This window comes from Kwoniella botswanensis, chromosome 1 (assembly GCF_036426115.1).
Source record: "Kwoniella botswanensis chromosome 1, complete sequence".
Classification (NCBI taxonomy): domain Eukaryota; kingdom Fungi; phylum Basidiomycota; class Tremellomycetes; order Tremellales; family Cryptococcaceae; genus Kwoniella; species Kwoniella botswanensis.
Window position 1 is genome coordinate 4,655,823 of NC_088599.1, and position 26,959 is coordinate 4,682,781.

Here is a 26,959-nt window from a genome sequence, read left to right on the forward strand (position 1 = left end):
CAGACCTATGATTCCCTTAGAACCCCATGAACATGCTATCCCAGCTGTGAAAAAAGTAAGCTAAAGACGCCAATGATGAAGACGATTACTCACTCAAGCTGCGCCGGGTTTTGCAACATATCATTATCCTGTATATCGCCCTGAGTTGTACCACCAAGTAAGCCAAACAAAGCTGGAAGAGATACTTGCTGCAGGTCTTCAGGAGATGGTGAGGCGGGATTGACGGCTGGTCGCTCGACTTCTCGTCGATTCAGTTCCATCATATAGTTTTCGATACTACCTAAGTCAGTTGGAGGATTGCTCGATAATGTCTAACATTCTTATGAGCAGGATATTCAGATACCGTTTCACTCACATTCAGCATCGCTTCGATAAATAGTCTACCCCGTCCCACACTCAAATGCCAAAACGATTGGTCGTCGGTGCCGTTAGGTGGCTGTGCTTGCTTGAACAAATCTAAAGACCGCTTGAGTTCACTTTCCATACCTTGTCGAGCGGATGCATTGAGACAACCGTGTATGAAAAGCAGTACAGCCGCGGACATGTGGTGGGAGAAGAACACCAAATTAGCGAATCGTAAGGCTAAGGAATTTGGTCAGCGCATAAATAGGTCGCGAGGACTTACAATACATATTCTTCTTCTCAAAGACATCCTTATGACCTTTGATGATGGCACGAGCGGCCGTGAGTGCAGCGGTTTGCGAGAAATCGTAGGTTTGGTCAGAGTAACTGCGCATAAAATAGTGTCGGTGTAGACGAAGTACCCGTTGTTGATATGATCTGTGCAACGTTCAGCAAATATAACGCAAGCCTCACTCGCCTGACTCACCCATGAAAGGACTCCAATAGGAGGTCTTGAATTGGAGAGAGCTGATGACTGGCTCTAAGACTAAGTAGCTCATAATCCCCCTGCCGTATTTGACTGTCAATGGATTTGACCAGCTCCGGCGTCATTGCCGATGGATCGCGGATCAACTCAGAGATGATCTTCCAATAATGAGCCACTTGAAAAGCGTGGATCTGCCAAGATACTTCGGTGCTGCCAGGGGATCAGCCGTGTCCATCGGTAAAGGGAAGATACGTACAGGACAAAAGATGGGTGTGGTTCGGTACGTTGCGTTACAACGCCTGGACTCCACAGATCCTCATCGCGAAAATTTCTAGGTCGAGGGGTAATGACTTCGCCTGCACTGATAGGTCAGCTCGGCGCAGAAGGTCGGTTTCGCACTCACCTGCTGCTAAGCGAATGGAATGGCTGGAAGCGCCATCTCTCCTATCCGTTTCTATTGCCTCCGCGATCATATCTACAAATAGCAAGTTGTGTGCCAGTCGAGATGACCATTCACGGGTGTAGAGAGGTGAGTGAGGGGGAAAGGCAGGATCGGAGGGAAGCTGCTGATCGGGAATACTTTCGTCGAGCGAATTTAGGCAGAGGTGTTTACAAAGACTGGCTATCAGCTTGTGCTCGGGCTTAGCTCAACGCACCTGACAGCAAGATCATGCCATATTATCCCGTGATCCATCCTTGAATTCAAAAAACGACCTTGTTGCCTGTGACGAGTTCAGCTGCAGCAGATACGTAGATGAATCGACTCACTGAGGGCTCTCCAAGATGAGCAATGCTTGTAGTATCCTAACTTGAGGTTTGTGAAATATTCTAGACGCGTGCGTTGCAGTATCGAACGCATCTACTAACATCCCATCCATCTGCTGGATTGTACCTCTGTCGCCGATGAGTGCGGCCGTCACCAGGTCATTCTCGTGAAGAAGACTTTGCAAGGATACCCTATAACCGTGTCAGTGACATTAGGCATATCGCAAGTCTTACCTCAACATCGCAACGAGCAGGGCAAGCCATGCTGGGTCTACAAGTACGAGACTGGGAGTAAAGCGAACTTGACTGAATTGTGAGAGCTCGACTCGAAATACATTATCTTGGACAAAGTGCCCTAAACATTGAGTCAGTCCAATACCGCATGAATCCCTCATTCCACTCACAGAACGCCCCATCGTTTTTCAAATGATAATCCACTAAAATGTTTACAGTTTCCTGCTTTGGAATAGCTGAGGCGATGTCAAAGAGAGTCTGGGTGGACCGAGCCGATGTTTGGGGGAAGCTGTTGCTGAGGAAAACGCTGGGCCAGGCTATTTGTGAGATGTCCGACCTTGCTGCTGATTCATTCCTGAGTGTACCGCTTGGCGATTCTGTGTAGCCCCTTGACAGATCGTCGAGTGCAAGGAAGGTCCGATCGAGAGCAGTTGACTTGGACTGCGAAGCCGTTGGAGATCCATTGGAAAATGGAGTGGGATAGGTTGTGTGGGAAGTAGGAGAGCTTTTCATCGAAAGACCGTTGGTATCGACTAGATCTACCAGGCGCACAATGTGATTCTCCAGCTGTTCCATCCTGCTCTTCAACGCATCGATTTCGGACGAAGTAGCAGGGGCTGTATCCTGAGAAGTTTGTGGGGCTGGCGTATGGCCGTCCATATATTGACATGAATCACCCTCACCACGAGTGCGACAATTAGTGCAGGGCAATGTACGATCGCATCGCACTTTGCGCTTGTTACTGAAGTGATGGAGTTAGATAACATCACTGTAAATGATAACATGCTCACCATGAGAGACATGATACCTAAACGAGTGGGATACATCAACATACAGCTGAATCCGACTCATGATTCAAGCTCACCGTGACTCTTTTCCGCTTGATTGGTCTAAGGGATGTATCTCCTTCTTCTGAGGTCATACTGTTGATCCTTAGAGTCTGGTATTGTGCTGAGCTGACAATGAGTGCAAGGTATGCATGTTACTCGTATTGTCGTTGATTGTGAGATATGATCTGTTGTTGTCTGTTCGTACGTTGAGCGATTGAGCTCGGTTCATTTCGGTAACCGATGTTATCTCCGTAAAGTCCGAATGCGTTGGCCGAACACACTTTTCCTCGAGTATGGTGTAGTAAATTCTGCATGAATACTAATCTAACTTGGCAGCATTGATCATCTCGGTGGAGTTAAGAGTTTCACTGCTTACACCCGAGGGATTTGGGTTGATAATGTTGTGAGAGAAAGCTATATAAGCAGGCGTTGATTTGACATGCAGTCCCGCAGGAATACTCTGACAATCCATCCCGATCCTGTGATATTCTTACATCATGAACGACAGATCTCCAAAACATCAAGAAAAAACTTCCCCTTCTGCTGATTTAGAATGTGATCTCGAGAAACACAAAGAACAAACCCCAACCCAGCCAGTCTTCCCAGAAGGTGGCAGAGACTCATGGCTGACTGTTCTCGGCGCGTGGTTCCTGGGTAGGTCATAATCCGTCGTATGAGCGCACTGGCTGACTGTCACCTGCAGTATTCGGAACTTTTGGTACAGCAAATACCTTTGGTGTCTTTCAATCTTACTATGTTACTACCAAATACATCGGTCGAGATAGTTCAGATCTCGCTTGGGTCGGTTCCTTACAGATGTTCTTACTCTTCATGATGGGCGGTGTATCCGGCCCTCTTTTCGATAAGGGTTATTTTTACCCTCTCGTGGGATCAGGAGCAGCAATCCATATCTTCAGGTTGGTTTATCATCCTCCGCATCACTACCTAGCTGACTCTAGGATAGCTTTTATATGGTTTCACTGTGCAAACGGTTCTGGCAAACGTTCCTCGCCCAAGGTGTACTCGCCGGTATCGGCATGGGTATGATCTTCGTCCCCGCACTTGGAGTTGTCAGCCAATACTTCAAGGCGAAGCGTGGATTAGCATCAGGTATCGTAGTCACAGGATCTTCCGCAGGTGGTGAGTGGTTGATTAGCAACTTCCCGATTGTCCGCTGATCGCTCATTAGGTGTCGTACTGCCCATCATGCTGAACAAGCTCATCGAAAAGCACGACTTTGCCCGTGGGGTTCAATACACGGGTATACTCCTTGCAGGCTGTGTCGTTGTTGGTATCGCCCTCATCAGACCCTTTCGTGGTGTGAGGGGGCATAAAGTTGTCGATGGACCCAAGCCCGATCCCAAATCGTTCTTTAAAGAGCCTGGCTATGTAGCTCTGTGCATTGGGGTGTTTTTCGTCGCTTGGGGAGTCTTCTTCCCTATAATCTTTCTACAGGTGAGCTGACACACTACTTCATCAACCAGCCTATGCTGATGCCACTCCAGTACTTCGCCGAGCTCAACCATACATCCGAGAGCCTTACCTTCTATATGGTCGCTATACTCAACGGAGCGTCAGTTGTCGGTCGAACATTACCAAACCTCATCGCGGACAAGCTCGGAGCCCTCAACCTGATGACAGTCATGTCCTTCCTCACATCCGGTATATGCTTCGCCTTCTTCGGTGCGGCCAGGAGCACAGCAGGTCTAGTAGTCGTTGCGATCCTCTATGGGGCTTTCTCGGGAGCTTTTGTTTCCCTACTAGCCCCAGCGGTATTCTCCATGGCAAAGAGTCAGCAAGAAGTGGGAACGAGGATCGGTATATCTATGATGGCTTTGGGTGTAGCCGCGTTGACTGGCAGTCCACTAGGAGCAGCCATTCTCGACTCGAGAGGGTATGGAGCATCGATCGCATGGAGCGGATCAATGGGGGCGGCAGGTACGGCTTTGTTCGCAGTGGCTACGTACTTTACCGCGAGGAGCAAGGGTCATTGGAAGGTGTAGGTGGGGATGAAGGGTGAATTGGAAAGTATGATATGTATTCGAAGGTTAAACAGGGCGTTGAACAGGGCAATACACATATAGTCAAACCTCATATTGTTTGATACTCCTATGAAGTCAGTATGGCTTGAATGACAGGCCTTTTGATACATATATAGTGATGATTGATGCATATTGACTTCTTTCTTCTTTACTAATCACTCAACTTCGTGTTCAAGTTGACGACCCGATCTCTTACAGACTAGAACATCGCAGTCAGCTCTCGGCATCGCTACATCGAGCAAACGTCACTCACGTCAACTTTTGTAAACCCTCGGTGAATGACTGCACGGTGTTCTCTAGGGGCGCTTGGTTGGCTCCATCAGCACCTTCCACAATCAGCACGAGCTTGGCCGTTCGACTAGCGATGATGAGCTATGAGTGGGTCAGTAAAGTCTATGCATATGCCAAGATTACTCACCTTGCCGGACAGTTCCGCAACTATGTAATCTGCATTACCAGTCTTGACGGAGGCGCTTCCCTCACTACCAAGCTTCAAGTTCTGTGGGGCTTGACCATCCCCAGATGCAGCTGTGGGATCGCCTTGTCTAGCAAAAGTCAAGAGACCATCGAGAATCTATCGGAGGGTCAGCGTAAGCAAGAGATGATAATAGACCCCACTCACCTTTCTGACATCATCTGGTTCTACGTTAAATTGCTTGGGTGACGAAGCGACACAGAGGAAGTCTGATTCGTCGTACAAAGCAGCACGAGAGACTTGACTGTTGTCGAGGATTCGACTTTTCAAGAGCGCTTCGTAGTCTCCTCCTTCAGCCTGAAGCTACGTCAGCACGTTTATGCGCATTGTATACTACTACTCACTTGAGACTCAAGCTTGGCAGCTACAGTGTGATCTTCAGTGGCTTCCTTGTGTCCAGAGTGCTTGGCTGGGCCAGTGTTCTAAGTGTTGGGTCGGTCAGCAATAGGTTCGGATCGCTGGATAGCTCGTATTTGTACTCACTAAGTTTTGAGTGGACATGGTGTTGATATTTCTGCGGTGATTCAGTTATTCCTAGTAGAAGAGGAGGAGCAAAAACCAGTTATATCTGAATTACATATTATATACTATAGTCCATTCCCGCTATGGATGATGAATTCTGGTACATCTTGACGTCACTTTCGATCGTGACGTTGAAGTGCACTGATAAATGTCGTACATCCATTCATCGATGGAAACGATATTTACGTACAGATCGCGTGCAGAGTCGCGTGCGATTTTCACGATTAGAAAATACATAAAGAGTAGTGTTACACGATCGACGTGTAGATGAGATCGTCAGTATATGCAGTTAGATAGATGATTGAACAAAGGATCGTTCATTCGGAATGACGATCATCGCACGCTGCGTATAGGGGAAAGGCGCGTGGATCGCTTCACCAGTTGACATGAATCAAACGGTCTTCACTTTCGCTCTCATTACCAGTACTGGGTCTAGGTCTACCTACACTCACGCTAGTCCATCTGCAATTATTTCCATATAGATTCTCTCTATGTTTCACATCCATATTCCGATCAGATCGGTGCTGATAGTTGCATCTGATAAAGCTGTTGATGCATACTCCGAAGATTCCGGATGACCCTTATCATTGCATCGAGACCATGAAACTTCAAATGTTGCATGCCATTATAAAACTTGAGTAATCGAGTAACTGAATATCTAAGAGGATAGCTAGAGCTACGAATCTGAGAGGAAAGACTATTCCTACTTCCTCTCCATTTCATATGTGGAACTAGCCATCATGCCTTGTTCCAGCGCATTGACATCATCGGTGTGATCGTCCGACTTGTGGTCTTCCGCTGGGTGGATCACTTCCTCGCCCATTCGCTTTCTCATCTCATCCCTCTCCTCCTGTCTCATCTTAGCAGCTGCATTGTCCGATTCCTTTGACATAGCTCTACCCTCCAAAATCCTCTGGATCTCTTCGTCGGTATAAGCCCAGAATCGTCTCTCTCCGCTAACAAGTTTCCTCAACCAGGGTGGCAATAATGCCAAAAAGCTGACTCGACCTTTACCATTGGGTTGTTTGAGGAAAGCAGTCGAGTTGTAAGGTTCTTTGAGATCGTGCCATCCAGGAGGGAGTAATCGAGGTGAGACCATACCCGCAAGCTTGGGCAGGTTGTGCAGGAGGATGAAAAGGATCAATCCGGCAATGATACCGTATGCAACGTTGTCTTTGGTATTGTCAGCAGAAGTCTGTTATTGGAGAACGCAGTACACTTACAGGTGAAAGGAATCACGGCGATGACCACGAACGCAGGGATGGCATCTCCCATATAATCCCAGTTGATCTTAGCTGCGTTCTCCATCATCATAGCTCCAACAACGATCAATACAGATCCAGTCGCCCAGGCAGGGATGTTACTGAGGATAGGAGCGAAGAAGATTGAGATGAAGAACCAGAATGCAGTGGTGATAGCTGTAAGACCGGTCTTTCCTCCTTCACTGATACCACTGGCAGATTCGACAAATGGTGTGCAAGGGGAGGTACCGAAGAACAAACCGGAAAAGGCGATACAAATAGAATCGACGAGGAAAGCAATCGAACTGCCTTCAAAGTCACCATCTCGAGCATCGTATAGACCAGCTTGCTTGGACATAGCAACCATGGTACCGGTTGTGTCGAGAAGATCGACGTAGAGGAAGGAGATCTATAGAAGATATCAGATGCGGAACTTGTTCGAAAGAGAAGTGTAACTCACCAAAGCAACCCATACTTTTCCATTACTATAAGCCTTCCAGTCCACATTGGACGGGCCTAATAGCTTGAATCCTCTCGCCGCGACGACGTTCTTGAAGAAGTCAAAGTTCGAGTCGCCAACCTCGGTGTGAGGGAAAGCGGTAACGGAGGTAGGACGGGGCCATGAAATGATAGAGACAAGGAGGATGGGCCAGAGAAGGGCACCTGAGATTAAGTTAGCTTGATACGCGTGACGTTGAATGGAACTGACTTGCCTTTAACCCGGTATAAGATCAAGAAGGCAGTAAGAACACCTCCAACGAAGATACCCAGCCACATTCTTGGATCTTGTAATACGTGACTATCACAGAAACCCGTTGTTGCATCTGCGAATTCCGATTTACATCCTCCTAATTGCAGGGGGGTAGATATACCTCCTGTGATAACGTTGAGACCACTGGAACTAAGACCGATGATGGTAAGGAAAAGACCGATACCACATCCGATGGCAGTGGTGATAGATCTAGGGATGAGACGGACGACCCATTGTCGAAGACCGAGGATGGTCAGAGCGAAAAAGATGATACCTTCGAGGAAGACCGCGGCGAGTGCTTCAGAGTAGGAGATGGGACCAGTGCCCTGATGACGCCCAGAAGGTTAGACGGTGTCTAAGCAGAGAGTAAGTATACTCACGTTGAATCCGACTTGACTGTATGCAAAGTACGCGTTGACTAATCGAGTTGTCAGCGGATGTCAACATGTACATTGCAAATCTCGCTCACCTCCCAAACCCGGAGCCAAACCTAACGGCATGTTCGCGAAAAGACCCATGAGGAAAGTTGAGATGAGGGAGATGGCAGAAGTAGCGGTGACATAATCCCTTGAAAGCTCATTCTTACACAGAGCGTATTCTGTATTGGCAGCACAGATAGGATCATCGGCAGTGCCCTCACAAACACAGGGACCACCAGAATCAGAGAGAATGGAAGCGTTGACACTGATGATCTGTGACGATGCATATACCATTAGACTTATATTCGTACGCATACATAACAGCCCACTCACATATAACATCGCAGCTGCAGTGACGGTACCCGCTCTGAGCTCCGTCAAAAACTTTGACCCTGGTCTAGCCAAAGGATGCCCACTGCCTTCCAACCTGAACCATCTTCCGATGAAGGTCTTTGCGACCGCCTCGTTGATCGTATGAGGTGAGAAACTAACCATTGTAATGGAGTTGTCCAGTGTGGGAAAGACAGATTGTGCGGGGGCGCTGGAGAGGTAAACTATGCTAGCCTATATATGTATGGTCTTTCCAAACATCGGAGTCCTTATCTATAAGTTACTTTGAGGTGGAGCGACAAAATTTCGAAATTTTTGTTTTCGTATTTTTTTCTATTTTGGTTTAATTTCTACTGATAAGGGAAAACCAACCGCATGGGTCAAGGGGTATACACCAGCCTGATCTACAATCCATTGAAAATCCTCCTTCCTCAACTGGAATCGTATTTATCCTGGAAGCCGTGTGACAACCTCAGGGAAGACTTCTGGTTGGTCGATGGTGAAACCCGTAATCTACTCATGCACGTAAGGTTCGCTTGCAAGCGATTTTATCGGATGACCACAAAACAACGCGTCTGAGCTAAGGCTGTCCAACAGTAAACGACCCTTTACGCTCATCCGGCAATCCCAGTCACATACAACCGTTTGAATGAGCGTCGTAAGATATCAGCCCTGTCTCAAACATATCAAGATCAGATACGATGATAGCGGACATAGATAAAGGTAAGCTATTTGACGACCTCTAATGATATCGATAACACACCATTCCAGCTTTCTGGCATACGTTCGTAGCCATAGAGTACCTTCGTCGTCACCTCAGGCATCGCATATCTCGTCCTCTCGATATCAATTCTCCTACATTTGCCGTCACACGCAAATCATAAATATGATACATCATCCTCACTCAGGATACACTGTGTTAGTACACCGATCACAATGCATAACACAACCTAATCATCATGTACACGCGACCAGTCTGCCCCTCCTTCTATCCACCCCAACAACCTTTGAGCAGCTCTGATGGCTTCATTCTCGCTATGCACGAAAATCGTATTGGCATCGGTCAATCTTGGCTGACCTGGTGTATCTTCCGGAATGATACACGAGGTCAACCAGGTATCGCTAACCCTCTCTACCTTCCTCAAACTACCCGTTTCTATCACCACATGACCTATTCCAAGTAAAATCGCCATAATGTCCGTATGGAGTCTATCTGAAATGATGATCCTTCCGTTGGAGATCATCGACATGGCCCATTGTACCCTCAACAATGCAGCCTGATTCCAATAGTCCATAAAAGTAGTTTTGTGTCCAGCACCATTATCAATCTCACCGAAATTCGCCTTGACAGGTCGCTTGATATTACCCCATTTATCTCCCCAATCTCTGATGGCAACACTATAATCACTCAGCCCACTCCATACATCCGCATCTTGACGATTCTGTCCGCCTTCCTTATCCCCTCTGGCTACTACCACGACGTCGTACTGGGCTGTAGATTGGAGAGACATTATTGGCCAGCCGAACGGACTGGACACTTGTTGTAGAGCTGAAGACTGCTCGAAGGAGGTGTAGAAGCTTCCTTGCAGGTCCAGGATTGCCATGTCGGATCCAGGAGCACGCATGATGGGAGGGGTGAAAGCAGAGTCTTGGTTAAAGCCGATGAATAGAGCAATGTCCGGGGTGAGTCTGACTTGTACTCCTGCGAAAGTCTCTCTAAACAATCTAAGCGATTCACTATCCCTCGCTACGATCTCAACATCTGGGTGATTCTGGTACGCTTTTAGCGACTCTTTGAGTAGATCAGAGGGTTTGTCGAGATTGAATTCGAACGTCTGTGGGAAATGCCGTATTTTTCGATTAGGTAGATCAGTCAATATCTGATTTCGTAGTTTCTGATGTCCTCCCCATATATCTCCAAAGTTCCCACCTCCATGTAGCAGTATAGCCGTTTGACTGTGAGGTATGTCTTCCAAAGCTGCCTCTAATTCCGGTACACTATAGTCATCATGTTGACACACATAGCGGATTTCTATCCCCAATGCTTCTAACAATGCGACTTCGCCGAGCCATATCGCCGAATCACCCGAGTTATGGTGCCATGGTGCGTCTAGGAGAGCTACGTGAGTGACTCCTGATAGAGAGTCTGCATAGGAGGAGAGAAGTATCTGCCGTTGGTGCTGTATCGAGTCGAGACACGGAGTGGAGAGGGATGTGACGTAGTGAGACAATGATCCATAGACGTAGGAAGCTTGCTCGGCCTGCGAGTAGAGCAAGAGAATACTAGCTGCTATGATCGTTGACAGTAGGATCAGTCGATTGCGAGAGGATGGGGAGAACAGCATGACGGTTGGCTTGGTGATAAGCTTGGCGTCGGGAAGGAACTAATCAGTGAGTTGATTTTTCCATTCATCTTCACAACGATGGACTCACCCAGCTCAGACAAGCTTGAGTTCCCCGTGACACCGTAAGAGCTGCGACACTGAGTCGTTCACTATGCAATAGAGCTTTGTCAACCTACCAGCAGTGATAAGCATCTTGACACTTTCCATAATCGTCAAGGAATGTCAAGTGGGCTGGACTCTTTCTCACGTAGGTCAATACTATCAGGGCACGATATCTAATTAAGCTTCTACTAGCGTTTATCTTTACGAGACCCCTGTTTCACCATGTTTCCGTAGCGTATTTAGGTATTTTCCGAGGCCGAAGCTGCATATGGCCTTCAACATGACAATATTAAGCCATGACATTACATGTAGAAAGTTGATGCATGAAGATGCTCTCAATCAATCACCATACATGGCCGAACAATGTTCAGAGTATTCTTGCCCTTGAGGGCGATCCATAGTCGACTTCTGGCACCTACCACCGCCTACCTCGATTCCCGAGGGTTATACTCCTCCTTATCCCGCTCGCCTATTGAAAAACCGAATGACCTGGGTGCAGAAGACTCCGACAATGGACCGAGTAGATTAGTCGTCTTCCTCACGGTCTCTTTCCATATCACTATCGCATTGTCCGTGACACTTCTCAATAAATGGGCGTTGAATAATGTACCACTACCTCAAGTCTTGCTAGCTTTCCAGACGGGGACATGCGTACTTCTATCTCTTGTGGTCCGGATATTTTCACCCGAGTCAGTCGGACCGCTTCTGATGGATATTGGGGAGCTTAAGCGACTCTGGCCATATTTGTTCATGAGGACCGTCGCAGTAGGCATGAAAGTGTGGTGTTTGAACGTGAGTACTCTCCTTTTCACTTGCAGCTAAGCTAATGCCTGTGCAGCTCGTGCCAGCTTCCTTCTACCAAGTGTCAAGAGGTTTACTACTCCCTGTCACTGTATTCCTCTCGTACATCTTCCTCGGCAGTAAAATCTCCTCATCTATACTCAAGAGCATCCTCGTCATCTGCGCGGGCTTCGTCGTCGGATCTATCGCAAAGTACGGAGGAACAAGCTCTCTCGAATCCTACTCAAACGTCACTCAAGTCGCTTCGGCTTTGTTAGACCTTGGCTTCATCCTCGGAATCGCTTCAACCTTCACTACCGCAGCTGAAACGATCGTTGTCAAGGTCCATGCCCCTAAGCTGTCCATCCTTAGAGCGGTATATACAACATCTCTTGTTGGATTTATCACTTTCGCGAGTCTCTCCTTCTTCTCCGGCGGGTTTGCAGAATTATCAACTCTCCTGTCTCGCACCCAATCCAACAGTACCACTATTTTCAGCTCAATCGGCATATCCAGTGTAGCATACTATCTCGTATCCATCGCTGCCGTCTTGCAAATCACAGTCACCACGCCCGTCACCCATACCATATCCACTGCTGTACGAGGGGTCCTTCAAAGCCTGCTCGCCGTTGTTCTACTCCCCAACGAACAGCTCTCGACTTGGCAAGTGATCAGTATCTCTTTCATCCTCCTAGGATCGATAAGGTATACGTGGATCAAGGAAAAGGAGAAAAGGGAAAAAGAGGTCCAAACCGCCAAGACCGATCCGGAAAAGGGGTCAGGGGTGGTATAGCTGTGTAGCTGTGTACATACATGGTATCGTAGTAGATACCTTAGACTAATAGATGTAAATTTCATATTATTTGTGTTGAGCTCAATGAGATACGCAGTTTTTGTGTGGCAAGAACACTTGAATACGGATTGTATGCTTTGACCTTTCCTTCTTTCGGGTCATCACACTCGTCCATGTGTTCATTCCCATGCTAAACTGTTTGAGATAACAGGAATGCGTTCATTCCTTGACGTCACAGAACAAACTTTGGAATCTCACCCTGAGCTTAGCCATCTCGGTGAACGAGGCACTTACCAAATCCTATCCGAAACGTGAACTTGGCAGGTTGAACTGCCGAAACTAAAAATCGGGGTTTGGGGTTTCAAAGATTTTGGTTGATACACCATACCACACACCACACACTCTCGCTGTGTACAAGGAATCTGTGCAACCTGAGTTGTCAGGATACCTAAACGATGCTAGTTTCATCCTAGTCTGTGCAAACGCAAGGGTACCCATATTTCAGGTGCTTGAGCGATGCAATACGTACAGCTAGGATGCGAGGTGTTAAGTATGAAGATGCTACATCACGATGTTCTGTACTCATCGCAATTCCATCAATGAGCATCACCGATAATGGTAGTGACCCTATCCAGTCCCAAGTGGATTGTACGACTGGCCAAAGTGACCTTGTCTCTGTTGACAGTCTTCGTGGTATTCGACTTCTTCCAGCCGGTCTGGGTGACTGAGGCCACAGGAATCGAGGCTAAGACATTGAACTCGTATAGACTTCGTAGATATCTCAAACTGGATGCTAAGAGGATTGCAAGGGAGGAGAGTGAGTGGAGACTCTTACCATAGGCATCGAAGATTGGTACAGAGCTAATCGATCTGTAGATCTTGAACAGCATGTATTCCAGGGGAAAATGAGGCTCGTCTCCAGTTCACAGTCAGCTCATGCAGCCCTTCAACAGACTCCAGTCGCTCCGGTTGAAGGTTCCCCTCTGGTATCTGCAATACCCCTTGAGTTTTCCGATCCAGCCATCGTCCACGACAGTCCAACCAGCCAGGCAGCAGAAACCTCAGCTCCGCTTGTTCTTACCACCAAACCATCATCCTCTCAATCCCCTTTCAAACCTTATCTCCACACGAACCCATACAAAGGGACTATGTATCACATGTCCACGTCTATCCACCCTACTAAAGATCTCGACAAATCGCACTATCAGCTCAGCTCGTTGTGGTTCGTCGAGCAAGATGGGTACGATGATTGGATGGGTTTGCACGTCCAAGCTCGTCTGCCACCTAGTGTTTCTCACCTCAGATTCGCTTGTATATACACCACAGCAGATGGTAATCAGACGGAAGAGGTAGAAGCAATGGTGACTAGGCAAGCGAGGGACGAGTACCTCCTGGTAGAATGTCAAATGCCTTCGTGGACTCAAGGTCAGATGGATACCTCTGCTTCAGAATCTGCTAGGACATCCTCGATGAACCTTATCCGTAACGGGTCAGTGGAACTGAGATCGTGGTTCGACCTTGGCAGGTGCTCGATCGAAGACACTGCGTCCGCTTCGGCCCATCTAGCTTGGAGAGAATCAGCCTGCTTAGAGCAATCAGATAACCACGATACCTTGATCAAACAGGTTATGGGACCTGTTCATACCATCACTACCTCCGACTGGTCAGCCGCGGCACCTACCAACCAGCTAAGTATCTGCGTATCGCCCGTTCGACTTCAACCCTCAGACGAAGAGGAGGGTATGGTACCACTCAAGAACCTCGTGGAGTGGCGAGTATGGCACATGTATCAAGGTGTAGATAGCGCCCATTGGTATTCTCGTGACCCCAAATTCCACTCATGGATCAACCAGCTCAACCATCTACTCAACTTACAAGATACCTACCTCGATGCTCCGGTTCTCTCCAACCAGTACGCATCCATAGCTAAAGATTACGCAGATCAAGCTGTATATGCAGCCGACTGTCTGATGCGATATGGGTTTCAAGACAAGTTCCAAGCTTATATCGATTTGGATGAATTCATCACTATCCGTCAAGACCCTTCTCGTAATGCTACAATACACAGACTTGATAGTCTAGATGATAATATCGGTTCGATAGCAGCGGACCATACCTATTATGGAGGAGAGCTTTTGGACCTGTCTTTACCTTATGAATCGGATACGTTCCCTCCCAACGGTTACACCCGATGGGATACGCTGGAAAAACATGATGGTTTTCGTAGACAGAAATCAATACATCGCACTTCGGCAACCAAGATGCTCTGGGTACATTCATCAGCTGGTCTAGGTGGATACTATATGAGGAAGGACGATACGATCTCTTCAGAGGATAAAGATGGATCGCTGGAGATTGTACATAATAGGAATAATAAACCTGATAAATTGACTTTCGATATACCCGTTGATCACGAGACGATTGATTCGTGGAAGGATACCTGGATGGACCTTGCGAGAATACTTGATAGTAGTGATCTCGAGCCATTGCATGTATTTAGATTATGAAAGTTGACTTATGTATCAGTAGTAGTATAGATAGTATAGAGCTTATAATGTATTTGCTTATCGTTACATATCTCGCTGCAAAGCCAGATAATTCATGACATGACGTGAAGAAACAGTATGGTGTATATTTGATGGTCCGTGTTCCATGTTCTATGATCCAATTTTCTAATGTTTTGATTATGCTGGATGAGTTGTTATGGATGATGAGATGAGATAGGTGATGATATTATGTTTGTATGCCATTATACCATAGCACCCTCGGCACTAGTCCTGGCACTGGTTTGTTGGGAGGATTTCCCTTCCTGGCCTTCTCGGTGGGTAGATCTGGCGTAAGCTTTCTCGGAAGCGAGCTTCTGGGAGCTAGCTTGGGATTCTTTGAAGCTACCTGATTTCCAGGCGGGAGTGTGAGAGAGGTATAAAGCGTCGACCCTGGAGTAGTCATGTCAGCAGACTTTCATTAGCAGTGTGTATGAAATCTCAACCCACTCCTCGATGGACATCCCTTTGGTCTCGGGAATACAGAAGTAGGCAAAGGTGAATCTGCAGCGGATCCGTCAGCAGTTGCATCACACCTACACTCGCAGGAGACTTACGACAAAGCAAGACATCCTGCCCATACAAAGGTGATACCAGTTCCGATAATAGCTTGAATTTGAGGGGCGGCAAAAGCGATGATCAAGTTGAACAACCAGTTGGCACCGGTACCCTATGTTCTCTGTCAGCGACAAGTTTCTGTTATCGTCACTAATCGAGACACACGCCGACTTACCAAAGTCACACACAAGCTACTCAGTCTGATAGGGAAAGTTTCACCACATACGACCCAAGCGACTGGACCCCAACTGGATGCGAAACTCGCCACGAAGAGACAGGTGAAAGCGATCAAGACGTCACCGGCGATCTTGTCGTCTGGGTAAGCCTTTGATACGGATCCGACGACGATTTGACCAGTAAACATAAGAGCTCCGCCGATAAGCAAGACAGGTCTTCGACCGGCCCGGTCGACGGCGAGGATACCGGGGAAGGAGAAGAGGACGTTAACAGAGGCGAGGATGATTTGGAAGATATCTGTGTTCACTGTCAGCGGGGGCTTATTGGTTCTGGCAAAGAGATATACTTACAACTGTTATCGATACCAGCAGTTTGGGCAAATTGGACACCGTAGCTATTGAGCTGTGTTAGCACGACAGATCCAGTGATCTCGATGGACTGACTCACGAGAAGAAGAAGTTGATACCGGTGATCTGTTGACCAATCTGCACAAAGATACCGATCATAGTCCTCCAAAGAATTCGGTCTTTGGCGGAGAAACATTCCAAGTAACTTGCATCACCTTGTTCTTGATCTTTTATCGTGGCGGCACGAACCTCTTCCATCTCGGTCTGTACGCTATACGTCAGCTCAAGACTGTGTTGTTGATAGAGTAGTTTTTACCCACCTCGATATCGGGATGATCCATTGGGAGACCTCGGAGATTAGCCAAGTTCTTACGGCAGTGATCCCACTTTCCTTTCTTGGCGAGGAATCGGGGTGATTCAGGTGACAAGACGAAGCCGACGAGTAACAAGACGGCCCAGGCCATCTGAAGACCTACTGGGACTCTCCATCTGTAGTAGGTATATCATCAGTATATGCTAACGCAGTAGTAGAGTGGGTTGGACTTACGATACATCACCGGCGTATGAGCTCATACCCCAATTGGTCATCGCCACACCCCAGATACCGAGGGTGACGCACAATTGGAAAGATCCAGTGACCAAACCTCTGAATCTTGGTGGGGCAGCTTCGGCTTGGAAGACTGGTACCAAACCTGATGTAGCACCGACACCGAGTCCAGTCAACAATCGAGCGACGCAAATTTGTCCATAAGTGTTCATGGCGGAGGTCTACAGAATATCTTATTGTCAGTGGGAAGCGGAGATAAGGGGGGATAGACTTCACTCACTTCGATAGCAGCACCGATCAGGTAGATGAAGATGAAAATTAAACAAGTGAGACGGAGACCGAACTATACAAATATTGTCAGTCTCATCGCATTTTTAGTTTCGGTGGAGTGGACTCACTCGATCGGCTACTGAACCAGAACCAACAGCACCAATAGTCGCACCAACACTCAATAAACCGGTAATAGCACTTTGTCTGGTCGTACCGAGGGTGCATACGCCACTGGCATCACAGACACCGAATCGTCGTTGATACGAGTCCATGTTAAACTGGAGGTGTACCGTACAATCAGCCAAAGCACACATGATCCAGAAGGAGAGGCGGACTTACCAAACCACTTCCTTCAGAGTTACTCCAACCGAAGAGCACACCCGCCAAACTTTGGAATAGACATAATGTCAATGCTTTCTTACTGCTTCTAGGAGCCATCTTGTCGAAAATTGCTGATCTACCTCCTATATAGAATGTATTCTTTATGATTGATTGTCAAGAATTATTGTATGAGTTATATATACACAGAGTAAAGATAAGAGAAGAAAGATAAAAAGTTATGACAGAGATATGTTATATAACGAACGTATGGGAAAGACTTCGTCGACCGTTTGTTTAGTTCAATTTGATTTTTTCTTTCTCTCGTGACAAATTCCGATTTTACACTGTATATAACAAAAGAAACGATCTCGGATCGTATGTAACCCCGTGTACCCTTTTGCGGATACGATTTCATCCCCTATATCATTCTCCAAGCCCCGTAACCGTGAAGATTCACATTCGCATCCCCCCAAATCATACCAAGCAAGTACCAAGTATGTTGTTTCTTAAACCGGCTAAATTTTTCATCATGCATTTTACAGCATGCAAGTATCGCTTTTCGGTCATAAGCGAGTGTGAGATGACGGTTCTAGCACTATGATCCGTAATTGGTAAGGGTAAACAAACGACCCAAAACTTATTTTCTCAAAGGTAATGCCTTTGCGGAAGTTTTGGATTGAAAACCCTAGAACCCTGACATCAGGGTGTAACACTCAACTGCCGCCGGCATAATACAATGAAGCCTTTGCGTTCCCGCCGGTATATGATCCCTCGGCCGAGGACGATTCAAAATTTTCTCGGACAACTCATTCAGACTAGAACGTCATGGGTCAATAATGTCAAACACCATCGCATCCCTCGTCTCCTTCACACTGATTCATTCGGATCCTTGCGGAGGCACATGTCGTATACATGAATCGATCCGGGTTGTACGGGGATGACAAAGCACAACTGCGTGTTGGCAACAATCGTGATGTGAAAAATCCACTATCCACCCCATGTGGAAGTTGTACAGTGAACGGGGGCATATCTTGCACTTCGATTGATCATCCCGAATCCACACGAGGGCCTCGTGGAGGTACAGAGGAAACAAGAAGCCACACCTAAAAATCATTCGCGTAGACATCAAGCGAGGAATACTGCGAGTGGGGTTAGCGTTGTGACCTATTCGATGCATGTCGTGCAGTATACCCTATAACATGTAACATTTGCATCAAACAGTTTTCAACAGTATAATATGCCTCATGTCCAGAGATGGGAAGCATCCTGTTCAACCCGTCCTACCAATCCGTATAATTCCTCCCCCTAGCCTTTTTGATAGTCCTCTTCTCTCCCACAACTCTTCCTTCTCTTCCGCTCCCTCCAATCGTCTACATCCGGGTCTCCGACCCACGCTCTCTCTATGTTCAATCTCTTTTATCTCCTTCCTGAGGAGATCCGTCAATGACCGACTCAATAGCTCGTCTCTTCTAGGTGCCCACTGTTTCACTATAATTGTATATTCGCAGTTGGGACGAGTCCCAAATTGGTGAAGTATCGCTTGAGCAAAAAATGACATCGAGGGGAGATATTGGGTGAAAGTCCATTCCGGAGGGGTCTCAGAGGGTATCGGTGGATAAAGAAGCAATGTGAGGCTGTCTAAGTGCAGTGATGGTTGGGGTGTCGTATTCAGAGGAGAATGTGAGCGTGGAGAAGGCGAAGAGGGGTCTGATGATGTCGAACTTGATGAATGCGAACGAGTTGACCTCGGTATATAGAACGGGGCATAATTTTCTGAGACGTCGATAGATAAGAGCAATCTCTTCAATTTACTTTGCTTCTTCGACCAATCGATAGGTTCATGACATAGTAAATCATGTAAACTATATTTCGGGTATGGATCCGAATCTTGATGTATGTGTGACTCCAATCCCTCGAAATGTTCACAAAGTATCCCTACCATTTTCAAATCGTCCAATACTGGTGTCGTCGGGATCACATCTGTTTCATCCTGAACTTCGAAATCTGCCTGACCGCTATCACCCGTCCCATCTCGATTGGAATCCTTCAGAGCTGTTCCTTGCTGTTCATGTCCTTCAACCGGATCATCCGAATTGACCAGCGTCACCGATAAGTGCTGCGGTAACTTCTGACCCACCCCACTGACCTTATCAATCGTATCCACCAATTTCTTCCTAATCACAGGGGCTTGTATCCTAAACTTTTTGAACGGTTGACTGAATATTCCTTTTTCATCCATCCAAACTTCCATCAACTTATCTACCACTTCTCTAGGTGTCAATTCCGTTTGATCCCTTCCATTGAATTCGTCTGAACAATCGATCGAACCCGCTTTCACCTGTATATCCCACCCAGGCAGCACGTCTCATGTTCACCATACATCAATATGGGCGCGTTGATAGGTGATACTGCATAGTTCCGAATAAAGTTGAAGTATCCCGGTGCCGTTGAGTCCGCAGGCTGTACGAGCTCGAGGTATTCGTAGGCTTCCCGAATCTCACCGACAGCGCGGTGTGCGCAATCTGATGTGTATGCCTTGAGCAGATTGGGAAAAGTCATAAATATCGATGGACCTTTGGCTGTACTCAGCTCAGCGGCTGCTTCGAGGTATCGTACGGCTGAGGTATAACGACGGAGGCGTTGCTCGAAACATGAGAAGGGAGACGAGGATCTACAGTATGATAATTGGTCGGACAATCGAAAGACAGACCAGCTACGAGCCTGTTGAACTCGCGATAGACCTGCAATGATCTTTCAACCTGGTATAGCTCCAATGATTCATCTCTCTGAACATCACATCCACCACGACGTTGAAATTCTCCTTCGATAACGTCACAGTGTTCTACAAATCTTGAGGTCTAAGATAGCTCAGTGTTCTCACTGGGATGTGGGGGAGTGACCAGACAAGAGCAGCAGGGGAGGGAGGATCGAAGCTGGGAATGTTGGCGGATTATGCTATCCGATGAAGAATTGTATCTGACCGTATAGCTTCTTGCTGCGTCGGTCTCTTTATACTGGCTGTGGACGCATTTGAACATGTGTGCATTTGTGAGATGAGATGCGAGAAGTGATTGAGGAAGGTCAGGATAAGATTATGCCAGTGGGGAGATGTCATCATGCGATTGTGTTTTCTGCGGATGAGATTGATTCCGTTCAACATCAACTGGACCCAGACGCATGCTAACAAGATGAAGAGTAGGCAAGGTATATGCGGTATCAAGGCAGATACTTCTCCTGGTATGACTGATAATGCATACTATACAGTTGCCCCTATGTCCTTCTACCGACATCCACACCGTATCTTCCCCTCTCCCTCTCAATCTCTTCTTTACTCCTCATCCCTTGGCCTTTATTCTCCCTCGGCCCTTTCTTGCCGAACAAACCCGTACCGAATCCTGATGGGTTGCCCTGTGGACGCAAATCACTCGGTCAGCTGGGTGCAGCAACCAACAACACAAAAAGACGAAAATCACTTACACCACCGTGTAATATCTGGATAGTCGCTTTGAGTACGTCCGGTCTATTTCTAGAGCCGGTGATCATAGCGCTGGCATCTTTGATACCACATGCAGTGAACAACCGATGAATCATCGGTGGGACCATCAGACCGAATCCTGTACCGGGATGGGTCAGCCAGAAAGACAAATCATAACAAACCAGGTGAGGTTCCGCACTTACCTGGTGGTCTAGCTCTGAGATGTACTTTCGCAGCACCCCATTTCCCAGTCAAATCTTTACCTTCTCCCCAGAGCGTACGAGATTCATATCGGTTGACATAGTCCATCGAGAGAACGGCTACAATAAGCATATGCACATGAGCTGTAGTCTTTGAAACAGTCAAAAATTGGCTAGCTCATGCTCACCTTTATGGAATGCCGCATCGGCAGCTGCAGCACCATTATGACCTCTACCTCTACCTAATCCTACCAAGCCTCGTTCGGGTGATCCAACAACTACATAAGCTTGGTTTACTCCCCTACAATGTACGCAATACAGAATAAGCAGTCCATGTTTGGTACATGGTTACAATCATACATGGACACTTACATTTTTCCCTTCTTCGTCATATGCTGCACTTTCCTACTCCTCACCACAAACCTATTCAACCCCCTCAATTCTTCCCTGCTCAATCCAGATATAGCCGAAAGCTTCTGTTCCTTCCTCAATGCATTCTGATCTTCCAGCGTCGTAGGATATTTCGAAGGGTGTGGAGGGGAGAATAAAGGTGATGGGTGATTATAATGTTTATGTATAGGCGAATTGTAGGTATTTGGGAAGTTTGGTAAACGAGGGACAGGAGAATAAGGGATCGAGAATGCTTGTCTTGGTAGACCGCTTGGTTTGTTTGATGATGGTTCGGAAGGGGTTGATGAGGATGAAGATGAAGATGTAGGAGATAGATCGGAAGATGAAGATGAGGATGTCGACGATTCAGCTACGGTCGATGCTGACCTGCGAATTATCCTCGATGATGAGCCTATCGCTCTTAGTGGGCGGGTGACATGCTTCGACATGGTGTTGTTGATTTGGATATATGACTATATGTGTGAGAATGTATAAGATATATGGACGTGGGTTGTTGATAAAGTCATTGATAAAAAGTCAAATAGACGCATCGAACAGGATTCTCACCGTAGAGATACCTCCGAAAACACCGATGGCCACCGTACATCATTCGCCTCGATGTGGCACTCTTCCTATTTGTTAGGATTGCTATGCACTACCCATCTATAAGACTGTGCATGATACAATGAGAGAACCCGAGGACAGGTGCATACAACGAGATACAACAGGTCACTAATGGATACAACAGCTACAAGCTCAGAGAGTACATTATCTCAATTGAGATATCGAGGAGCTACAATGATCTACCGACCTACCCACCTACCCACCCCATCTAACCCATTCACTCCTCAATACCCATAACCTTCTCAACCCCTCTTTCTCCTCCTCCCTCCAATCTAGTAACTCAGTGTCCAGGCCAAATAGCTGCGATATACTTTCAAGACCAACTTGATCACGAGTATTTTGCTCTTTCAGAGCTACAGAGTCAACTTGACGAGAGATACGTATGATCCTTCTAGTCCTAATTTCCTCTTTACAAAGCACGTCTGTACAGGCAGTATCGAGCCTTAATTCCCTGGTAGACCTAGAATACACGAGCCGAGCCCTGGATGCGCTGTTCGTGGATTCAGTTCGGCTCGATAGTGCTGATGTCTCCGCCTTATCATTTCGGGGGAGTGGAGGTGTCAAAGCAGATTGCATCCGAAAGGTCAATATGAGATCAGGCGGTGTTGAGCAGGTAATCGACAGATGTCCAAGCGGATGAAAGATTTTGATCTACGACATGAAAGGCCAAGTCAATGTCAACGGGTATACTTGTTTTGGGGGAAGTGAAACTCACCCTCGGTGTAATTCTTTTAAACCCTTCAACCACCCCTCTCAAATTCTCCCAATCTCTCCTATCCCCCTGAACCCAATGCTCCGCATGAGAGATCTTCAATATTGTCTCCCTTTTCTTCCCCTTATTATCTCCAGTAGTGAACTCGACCAAGCTCCCTCCCTTCTTCACCTTGACGATTCGTCCACCTACAAGATAAAGGATCATCTCGTAGGATGATGGTTGAGAGGGAATGTAGATCGTATCTTTCTGGTTCTTCTGAATGGGGACAGGATGAGAGGTCGGTGGGAGCGGATAGGAAAGAATTGGTTGGATAGTATCTCTCGTAAATGGTTGTTCTCGGTGTATTGTATCCGGTACGAGAGGAGAAGTTACGAATGCTGTCTTTGCTGTAGACAATTTCGGTTCGACAGTCATACTCGTGGGCGGAGGGTATTTAGATGCGTTTCGGTTGATCATTGTTGATACATTAGCATGCGGGGATCTAGGCGATTCTGGCGGTGTATGAGGTGGAGTAAGAAGAGCTGAAGATGAAGAAGTGACAAATCGGACATTGATTTGGTTTTTATTTCGTTCAGGTCTGTCTCTCTTGAATCCATTATAAGAATCTATCTGTCTCCTCCGATCCCCTTTGAGCTCCTTCTGATGTTCTTCATCTATATTCTCAGGATCTGGGGATTGTTCGTAATGGGTGTGTCTAAGCTGAATGGCCGTTTCATCTCCATCCATCGGCTGAGGTAGCCCCAATCTATTCCTACGTACCTCCTTCCATCCTCTCTCTAGCTCTCTAAGTGGTGAAGGGGTAGCTTCTAATGTCTGCTCATACCTAAGAGTGGAAAGCAACGCAGCTCGATGAGGTGGTGATCGGTCGGTTTGGCGTGGCGTAGTAGGGACAGGTCTAGGTGAGCTCCCATGTTCGATGTTGGGATCCTTGGTAGATAGCGGTCTACGTCGGATTATGGGTGTTCTCGAGGTCATTGGCCGTATGAGCTGCCTCACTCGGAGTGACTTTGGATGTCCACATAGGATGTATTCAGTTATATGTATATTGAAGTCTGTGAGCTGAGAGATGAGAAGAGGGGATGTGAAGGTGTCCAAAGTGGACTCATCGGTTAGCTCATGAAACCGAAGTAAGTCAACAAAAGCGGAAGAGTCCGTGACCACGTGGACTGAACCAAAGCCTTATCACCGATATCGGATTTTAGGTGCTCACCAGGTGTATGCCACACTGCTTAATCCCGGTCAGTGCCATAGTAATTTCCATTACTGACACTCTCGTGGTCGTTCGTTGCTCTGTGGTTTATCGAATTTTGACATCGACGTCGGCCACTCTTCTACTACTCCTTCTCCTCATCATCAACAAAGGCTCAAACGTTCTCCTGCTTGATAGCTTAAACTTGGTTGACGTGCCACTAAACAACAAAACAAAGTGAGCGAGGTTCCATGTCTGGCTGGGAGGAAAGGAAGGATCTGGCGAGAAACGGATGAGGAGAAGTCGGATGAACAGAACGCTGATTGATTGCCTTGCTACCTACCTACAGATGAAGTACCTCGCCTCCTACCTCCTCCTCCAACTCGGTGGTAACGCCTCCCCCTCCGCTGCCGACGTCAAGGCTCACCTCGAGACCGTCGGTATCGAGGCCGAACAAGAGAGACTCGACAAATTGATCTCTGAACTTGACGGTAAAGACATCAACGAGGTGAGTGGGGTGGTCTTGATCTCGAATAATACAGTTTGGTATTCCGGGACGTAGGAGTATCTTCTACGTCTGTATGGGGGATCACCAGTAACAAAATATCTTGATCGCACTTGCTATGTAACAACACATTGAACTCTCGCTAACTTCTCTAAACCCATAGCTCATCGCTGAAGGTTCATCCAAACTCGCTTCCGTCCCATCCGGTGGTGCCGCTCCTTCCGCTGCTGCTGGTGGTGCTTCCGCCGCCGCTGCCGGTGGTGATGCCGCTGCCCCTGCTGAGGAGAAGAAAGAGGAGGCTAAGGAGGAGTCCGACGATGACATGGTGCGTAGACCTTTCGGGATATATGTTCATTCATGCTTTTCGTATGCTGATTTTCTCGTGTCCAATAGGGTTTCGGTCTTTTCGACTAAGCTCATTCGCTCAACATCTTCAATCGACTTTCCTCCGTATCATTGTAAATTCATCGAACCGTCTTTCTGGAGAACAAACACATACGTTGGGTTTCGGTAGATGGGTTTTATGGAATGCATGATATGTCTACCTCATCTAAGCTAATTTTCATCGACTGGGTCGAAGGGATTCTCGGAAGCACCATGCCAAGACACTGACGTCGGTGTATGGGTTTTCATTTCCCACTCTTATTGACATAGAACCCTATAACAGCTGCAAATCACCTAAACCCAATTCTGTTATCCTATCCATTATATGGAACATTGGCATCACACAAGTGATATCTATAATTGCACGCGATCCATCCCTCGTTGCTCTTCCTGTACCACCTACCACGATCCCCCCGAATTTTCCATCTCTACTTACGACCCCTGCGCCTGAATCACCTTGATCGGCGAATGTGGGTGATTTACGGAATTGAAATTCCCATTCATTCATCGTCGTTATTGGCCATTGTTTTATCCATTTTTTTGAGGGATACGGATACCTCACCATTGAAAATACAGACATTGATTGACCTAGTCTAATTCCGTTTTTCGCTCCTCGCATTATGACGGCTAACGATGATTTCTCCATATCGTCTTCTGTGAGGATATTTTTCAACCGTAACATACCAGCTCTATCGATCTTGAGAAGAGGTTGTTCGGTTGACCAACTTGCCATCTTAAATTCTGACCGATCGTTTAAATCGATTATATTGGTAAGAGTCGTTGAACAAGGAAGTTTATCTCTATCCAATTTGATTAAAGCCCAATCATCTCCCCAATCATTGAGCCCTCTACCGTGATCTACATCTAAGTCCACATCAACCTCTGCCTTATGGTCGTAATTGATCGGTGGATGATAACGAACGATACCTATCCTTCTTTGCGATTCTTGCGACCATTGATCCACCAATTCTCTCCGAAGTTCTTCCAGATCTTGTATGTCTAATGGATTATAATCCAATACATACTTGGCTCTTCTGATTAGACTCTCATTCTTTCCTACGTCAATAGAATCCATATCGACCCTGGCTTTATCAACCTCCTCCTGGTTCTTCCTAATAAGGTATTCTATCTGTTCCATACATTCTTCAAAAAGATGATTGCACAATACAACAGGAATAGGAACGGGGACATCTGTATCGTCAAACTCAAAGTAGGACACAACATGACGAGCTGTGAGTGCGTAGAAATTTCCTTCTTCTTTGGTATTTTCCAAGTGGAAAGAAGTCGTCCCGTAGGAATCGGATTTGCGAGATATAGGTGTAGTTATACCTAGACCTATCGCTGTTGAAAGTTTCGAAATGATCGAATAGGTCACATCGTCGCACGTATAGATAGGAGGTTCTTTCAATATCAGCTTTGGGTTTGGTTTTGGTTCTCGTCCAGGACCAGCGCCAGAGAGTGATATCACTTGTGATTCTCGTATTTCGACTTGTACATCCACTAATCCAGACGTTCTCAACAAGGTTTCACATCTTGTTACTAATTCTTCACCTCTAGCGATCGATATTGATTCCGGAGGTATACCGATCCACTTCTTCGTCATAAGATATATGTAGGATATCCACCGATACGGATGTTGCTAGCCGCGTATACTCATCGATGACTTTGAGCAGTTGGGGTCCGAGGGCGGATTTCCAGATTGAACAGATTGGATGAGATGAATCCACAGGTCTTATTATCTTCTTTCGAGGATATCCGCTGTCAATCTTCGATCGAGGTTGCGTCCATTCTGAGGGATCACTCCGTGCGATTAATTTCGGACGAGATGGGATACCGTGGTAATACCCTGCAAACTGATCTGGAGGATAGATGGACATGGTAAGTTACACCGTTGAGGGTTCAGTGGATGATGACTAACTTCAAGAACAGAACGATCACAAATAAGTGGCAAGAAACTCTGAGTACTTATATATATATTCATATATACGTATAATGACCTCTCCTCTAGTTTAGGTTGGCAATGGCGATCAAGTAGTCATAATGCCAGGTCTTGTAAACAACGTATGCATCCGCCTCTGTCCCCATATCACCTCATTTCACCTTCTTTTGGTCCCCAATTCCGTCCGTTCTCCTGCTTTCTCTCGAGCTCGCCTTGACTTCTGAGACCCTACTTCGCTGAATCATCTCCAACATTCCTCAGTTCAACTTCCCATCCCATCCCATCCCGTCCTCTATCACCACCTTGTCTTCTCCGCC

General features: G+C 46.8%; 13 protein-coding genes across 13 annotated transcripts; 4 read left to right on the plus strand and 9 right to left on the minus strand.

The window, feature by feature from the left end:
• Positions 1 to 16: 16 nt before the first annotated feature.
• L199_001778 (uncharacterized protein) lies at positions 17 to 2,488 on the minus strand (the record flags this gene model as incomplete). Its single annotated transcript, XM_064887531.1, has 11 exons — positions 17 to 44; positions 94 to 311; positions 356 to 582; positions 626 to 780; positions 830 to 1,039; positions 1,086 to 1,185; positions 1,233 to 1,408; positions 1,486 to 1,551; positions 1,598 to 1,786; positions 1,829 to 1,949; positions 1,999 to 2,488. 11 exons carry the CDS (start codon positions 2,486 to 2,488, stop codon positions 17 to 19), a joined length of 1,980 nt encoding a protein of 659 aa, XP_064743603.1.
• Positions 2,489 to 3,155: 667 nt separating this feature from the next.
• L199_001779 (uncharacterized protein) lies at positions 3,156 to 4,661 on the plus strand (the record flags this gene model as incomplete). The annotated part of the gene is made up of 5 exons (XM_064887532.1): positions 3,156 to 3,312; positions 3,362 to 3,575; positions 3,623 to 3,798; positions 3,848 to 4,113; positions 4,164 to 4,661. 5 exons carry the CDS (start codon positions 3,156 to 3,158, stop codon positions 4,659 to 4,661), a joined length of 1,311 nt encoding a protein of 436 aa, XP_064743604.1.
• Positions 4,662 to 4,851: 190 nt separating this feature from the next.
• Positions 4,852 to 5,676, minus strand: L199_001780 (uncharacterized protein; the record flags this gene model as incomplete). Its single annotated transcript, XM_064887533.1, has 6 exons — positions 4,852 to 4,891; positions 4,954 to 5,072; positions 5,119 to 5,274; positions 5,323 to 5,472; positions 5,520 to 5,597; positions 5,659 to 5,676. 6 exons carry the CDS (start codon positions 5,674 to 5,676, stop codon positions 4,852 to 4,854), a joined length of 561 nt encoding a protein of 186 aa, XP_064743605.1.
• A 724-nt stretch (positions 5,677 to 6,400) lies between these two features.
• On the minus strand, positions 6,401 to 8,603 carry L199_001781 (uncharacterized protein; the record flags this gene model as incomplete). The annotated part of the gene is made up of 7 exons (XM_064887534.1): positions 6,401 to 6,870; positions 6,921 to 7,347; positions 7,399 to 7,601; positions 7,652 to 8,015; positions 8,070 to 8,107; positions 8,159 to 8,381; positions 8,442 to 8,603. 7 exons carry the CDS (start codon positions 8,601 to 8,603, stop codon positions 6,401 to 6,403), a joined length of 1,887 nt encoding a protein of 628 aa, XP_064743606.1.
• Positions 8,604 to 9,388: 785 nt separating this feature from the next.
• On the minus strand, positions 9,389 to 10,783 carry L199_001782 (uncharacterized protein; the record flags this gene model as incomplete). Its single annotated transcript, XM_064887535.1, has 1 exon — positions 9,389 to 10,783. The coding sequence occupies one exon, from the start codon at positions 10,781 to 10,783 to the stop codon at positions 9,389 to 9,391; it is 1,395 nt and encodes a 464-aa protein (XP_064743607.1).
• Positions 10,784 to 11,248: 465 nt separating this feature from the next.
• Positions 11,249 to 12,458, plus strand: L199_001783 (uncharacterized protein; the record flags this gene model as incomplete). The annotated part of the gene is made up of 2 exons (XM_064887536.1): positions 11,249 to 11,677; positions 11,724 to 12,458. The coding sequence occupies 2 exons, from the start codon at positions 11,249 to 11,251 to the stop codon at positions 12,456 to 12,458; spliced, it is 1,164 nt and encodes a 387-aa protein (XP_064743608.1).
• A 615-nt stretch (positions 12,459 to 13,073) lies between these two features.
• L199_001784 (uncharacterized protein) lies at positions 13,074 to 14,965 on the plus strand (the record flags this gene model as incomplete). Its single annotated transcript, XM_064887537.1, has 2 exons — positions 13,074 to 13,275; positions 13,335 to 14,965. The coding sequence occupies 2 exons, from the start codon at positions 13,074 to 13,076 to the stop codon at positions 14,963 to 14,965; spliced, it is 1,833 nt and encodes a 610-aa protein (XP_064743609.1).
• A 242-nt stretch (positions 14,966 to 15,207) lies between these two features.
• L199_001785 (uncharacterized protein) lies at positions 15,208 to 17,338 on the minus strand (the record flags this gene model as incomplete). The annotated part of the gene is made up of 11 exons (XM_064887538.1): positions 15,208 to 15,394; positions 15,452 to 15,505; positions 15,559 to 15,671; positions 15,735 to 16,033; positions 16,087 to 16,130; positions 16,184 to 16,347; positions 16,404 to 16,572; positions 16,631 to 16,851; positions 16,911 to 16,973; positions 17,029 to 17,178; positions 17,240 to 17,338. 11 exons carry the CDS (start codon positions 17,336 to 17,338, stop codon positions 15,208 to 15,210), a joined length of 1,563 nt encoding a protein of 520 aa, XP_064743610.1.
• A 1,163-nt stretch (positions 17,339 to 18,501) lies between these two features.
• L199_001786 (uncharacterized protein) lies at positions 18,502 to 19,780 on the minus strand (the record flags this gene model as incomplete). The annotated part of the gene is made up of 3 exons (XM_064887539.1): positions 18,502 to 18,531; positions 18,615 to 19,531; positions 19,597 to 19,780. The coding sequence occupies 3 exons, from the start codon at positions 19,778 to 19,780 to the stop codon at positions 18,502 to 18,504; spliced, it is 1,131 nt and encodes a 376-aa protein (XP_064743611.1).
• Positions 19,781 to 20,491: 711 nt separating this feature from the next.
• On the minus strand, positions 20,492 to 21,735 carry L199_001787 (uncharacterized protein; the record flags this gene model as incomplete). The annotated part of the gene is made up of 5 exons (XM_064887540.1): positions 20,492 to 20,629; positions 20,699 to 20,835; positions 20,900 to 21,016; positions 21,085 to 21,197; positions 21,269 to 21,735. The coding sequence occupies 5 exons, from the start codon at positions 21,733 to 21,735 to the stop codon at positions 20,492 to 20,494; spliced, it is 972 nt and encodes a 323-aa protein (XP_064743612.1).
• A 370-nt stretch (positions 21,736 to 22,105) lies between these two features.
• Positions 22,106 to 23,600, minus strand: L199_001788 (uncharacterized protein; the record flags this gene model as incomplete). Its single annotated transcript, XM_064887541.1, has 2 exons — positions 22,106 to 22,561; positions 22,626 to 23,600. The coding sequence occupies 2 exons, from the start codon at positions 23,598 to 23,600 to the stop codon at positions 22,106 to 22,108; spliced, it is 1,431 nt and encodes a 476-aa protein (XP_064743613.1).
• A 563-nt stretch (positions 23,601 to 24,163) lies between these two features.
• Positions 24,164 to 24,733, plus strand: L199_001789 (60S acidic ribosomal protein P2; the record flags this gene model as incomplete). The annotated part of the gene is made up of 3 exons (XM_064887542.1): positions 24,164 to 24,322; positions 24,483 to 24,644; positions 24,713 to 24,733. 3 exons carry the CDS (start codon positions 24,164 to 24,166, stop codon positions 24,731 to 24,733), a joined length of 342 nt encoding a protein of 113 aa, XP_064743614.1.
• A 244-nt stretch (positions 24,734 to 24,977) lies between these two features.
• On the minus strand, positions 24,978 to 26,580 carry L199_001790 (uncharacterized protein; the record flags this gene model as incomplete). Its single annotated transcript, XM_064887543.1, has 2 exons — positions 24,978 to 26,297; positions 26,368 to 26,580. The coding sequence occupies 2 exons, from the start codon at positions 26,578 to 26,580 to the stop codon at positions 24,978 to 24,980; spliced, it is 1,533 nt and encodes a 510-aa protein (XP_064743615.1).
• Between the last annotated feature and the right edge of the window lie 379 nt (positions 26,581 to 26,959).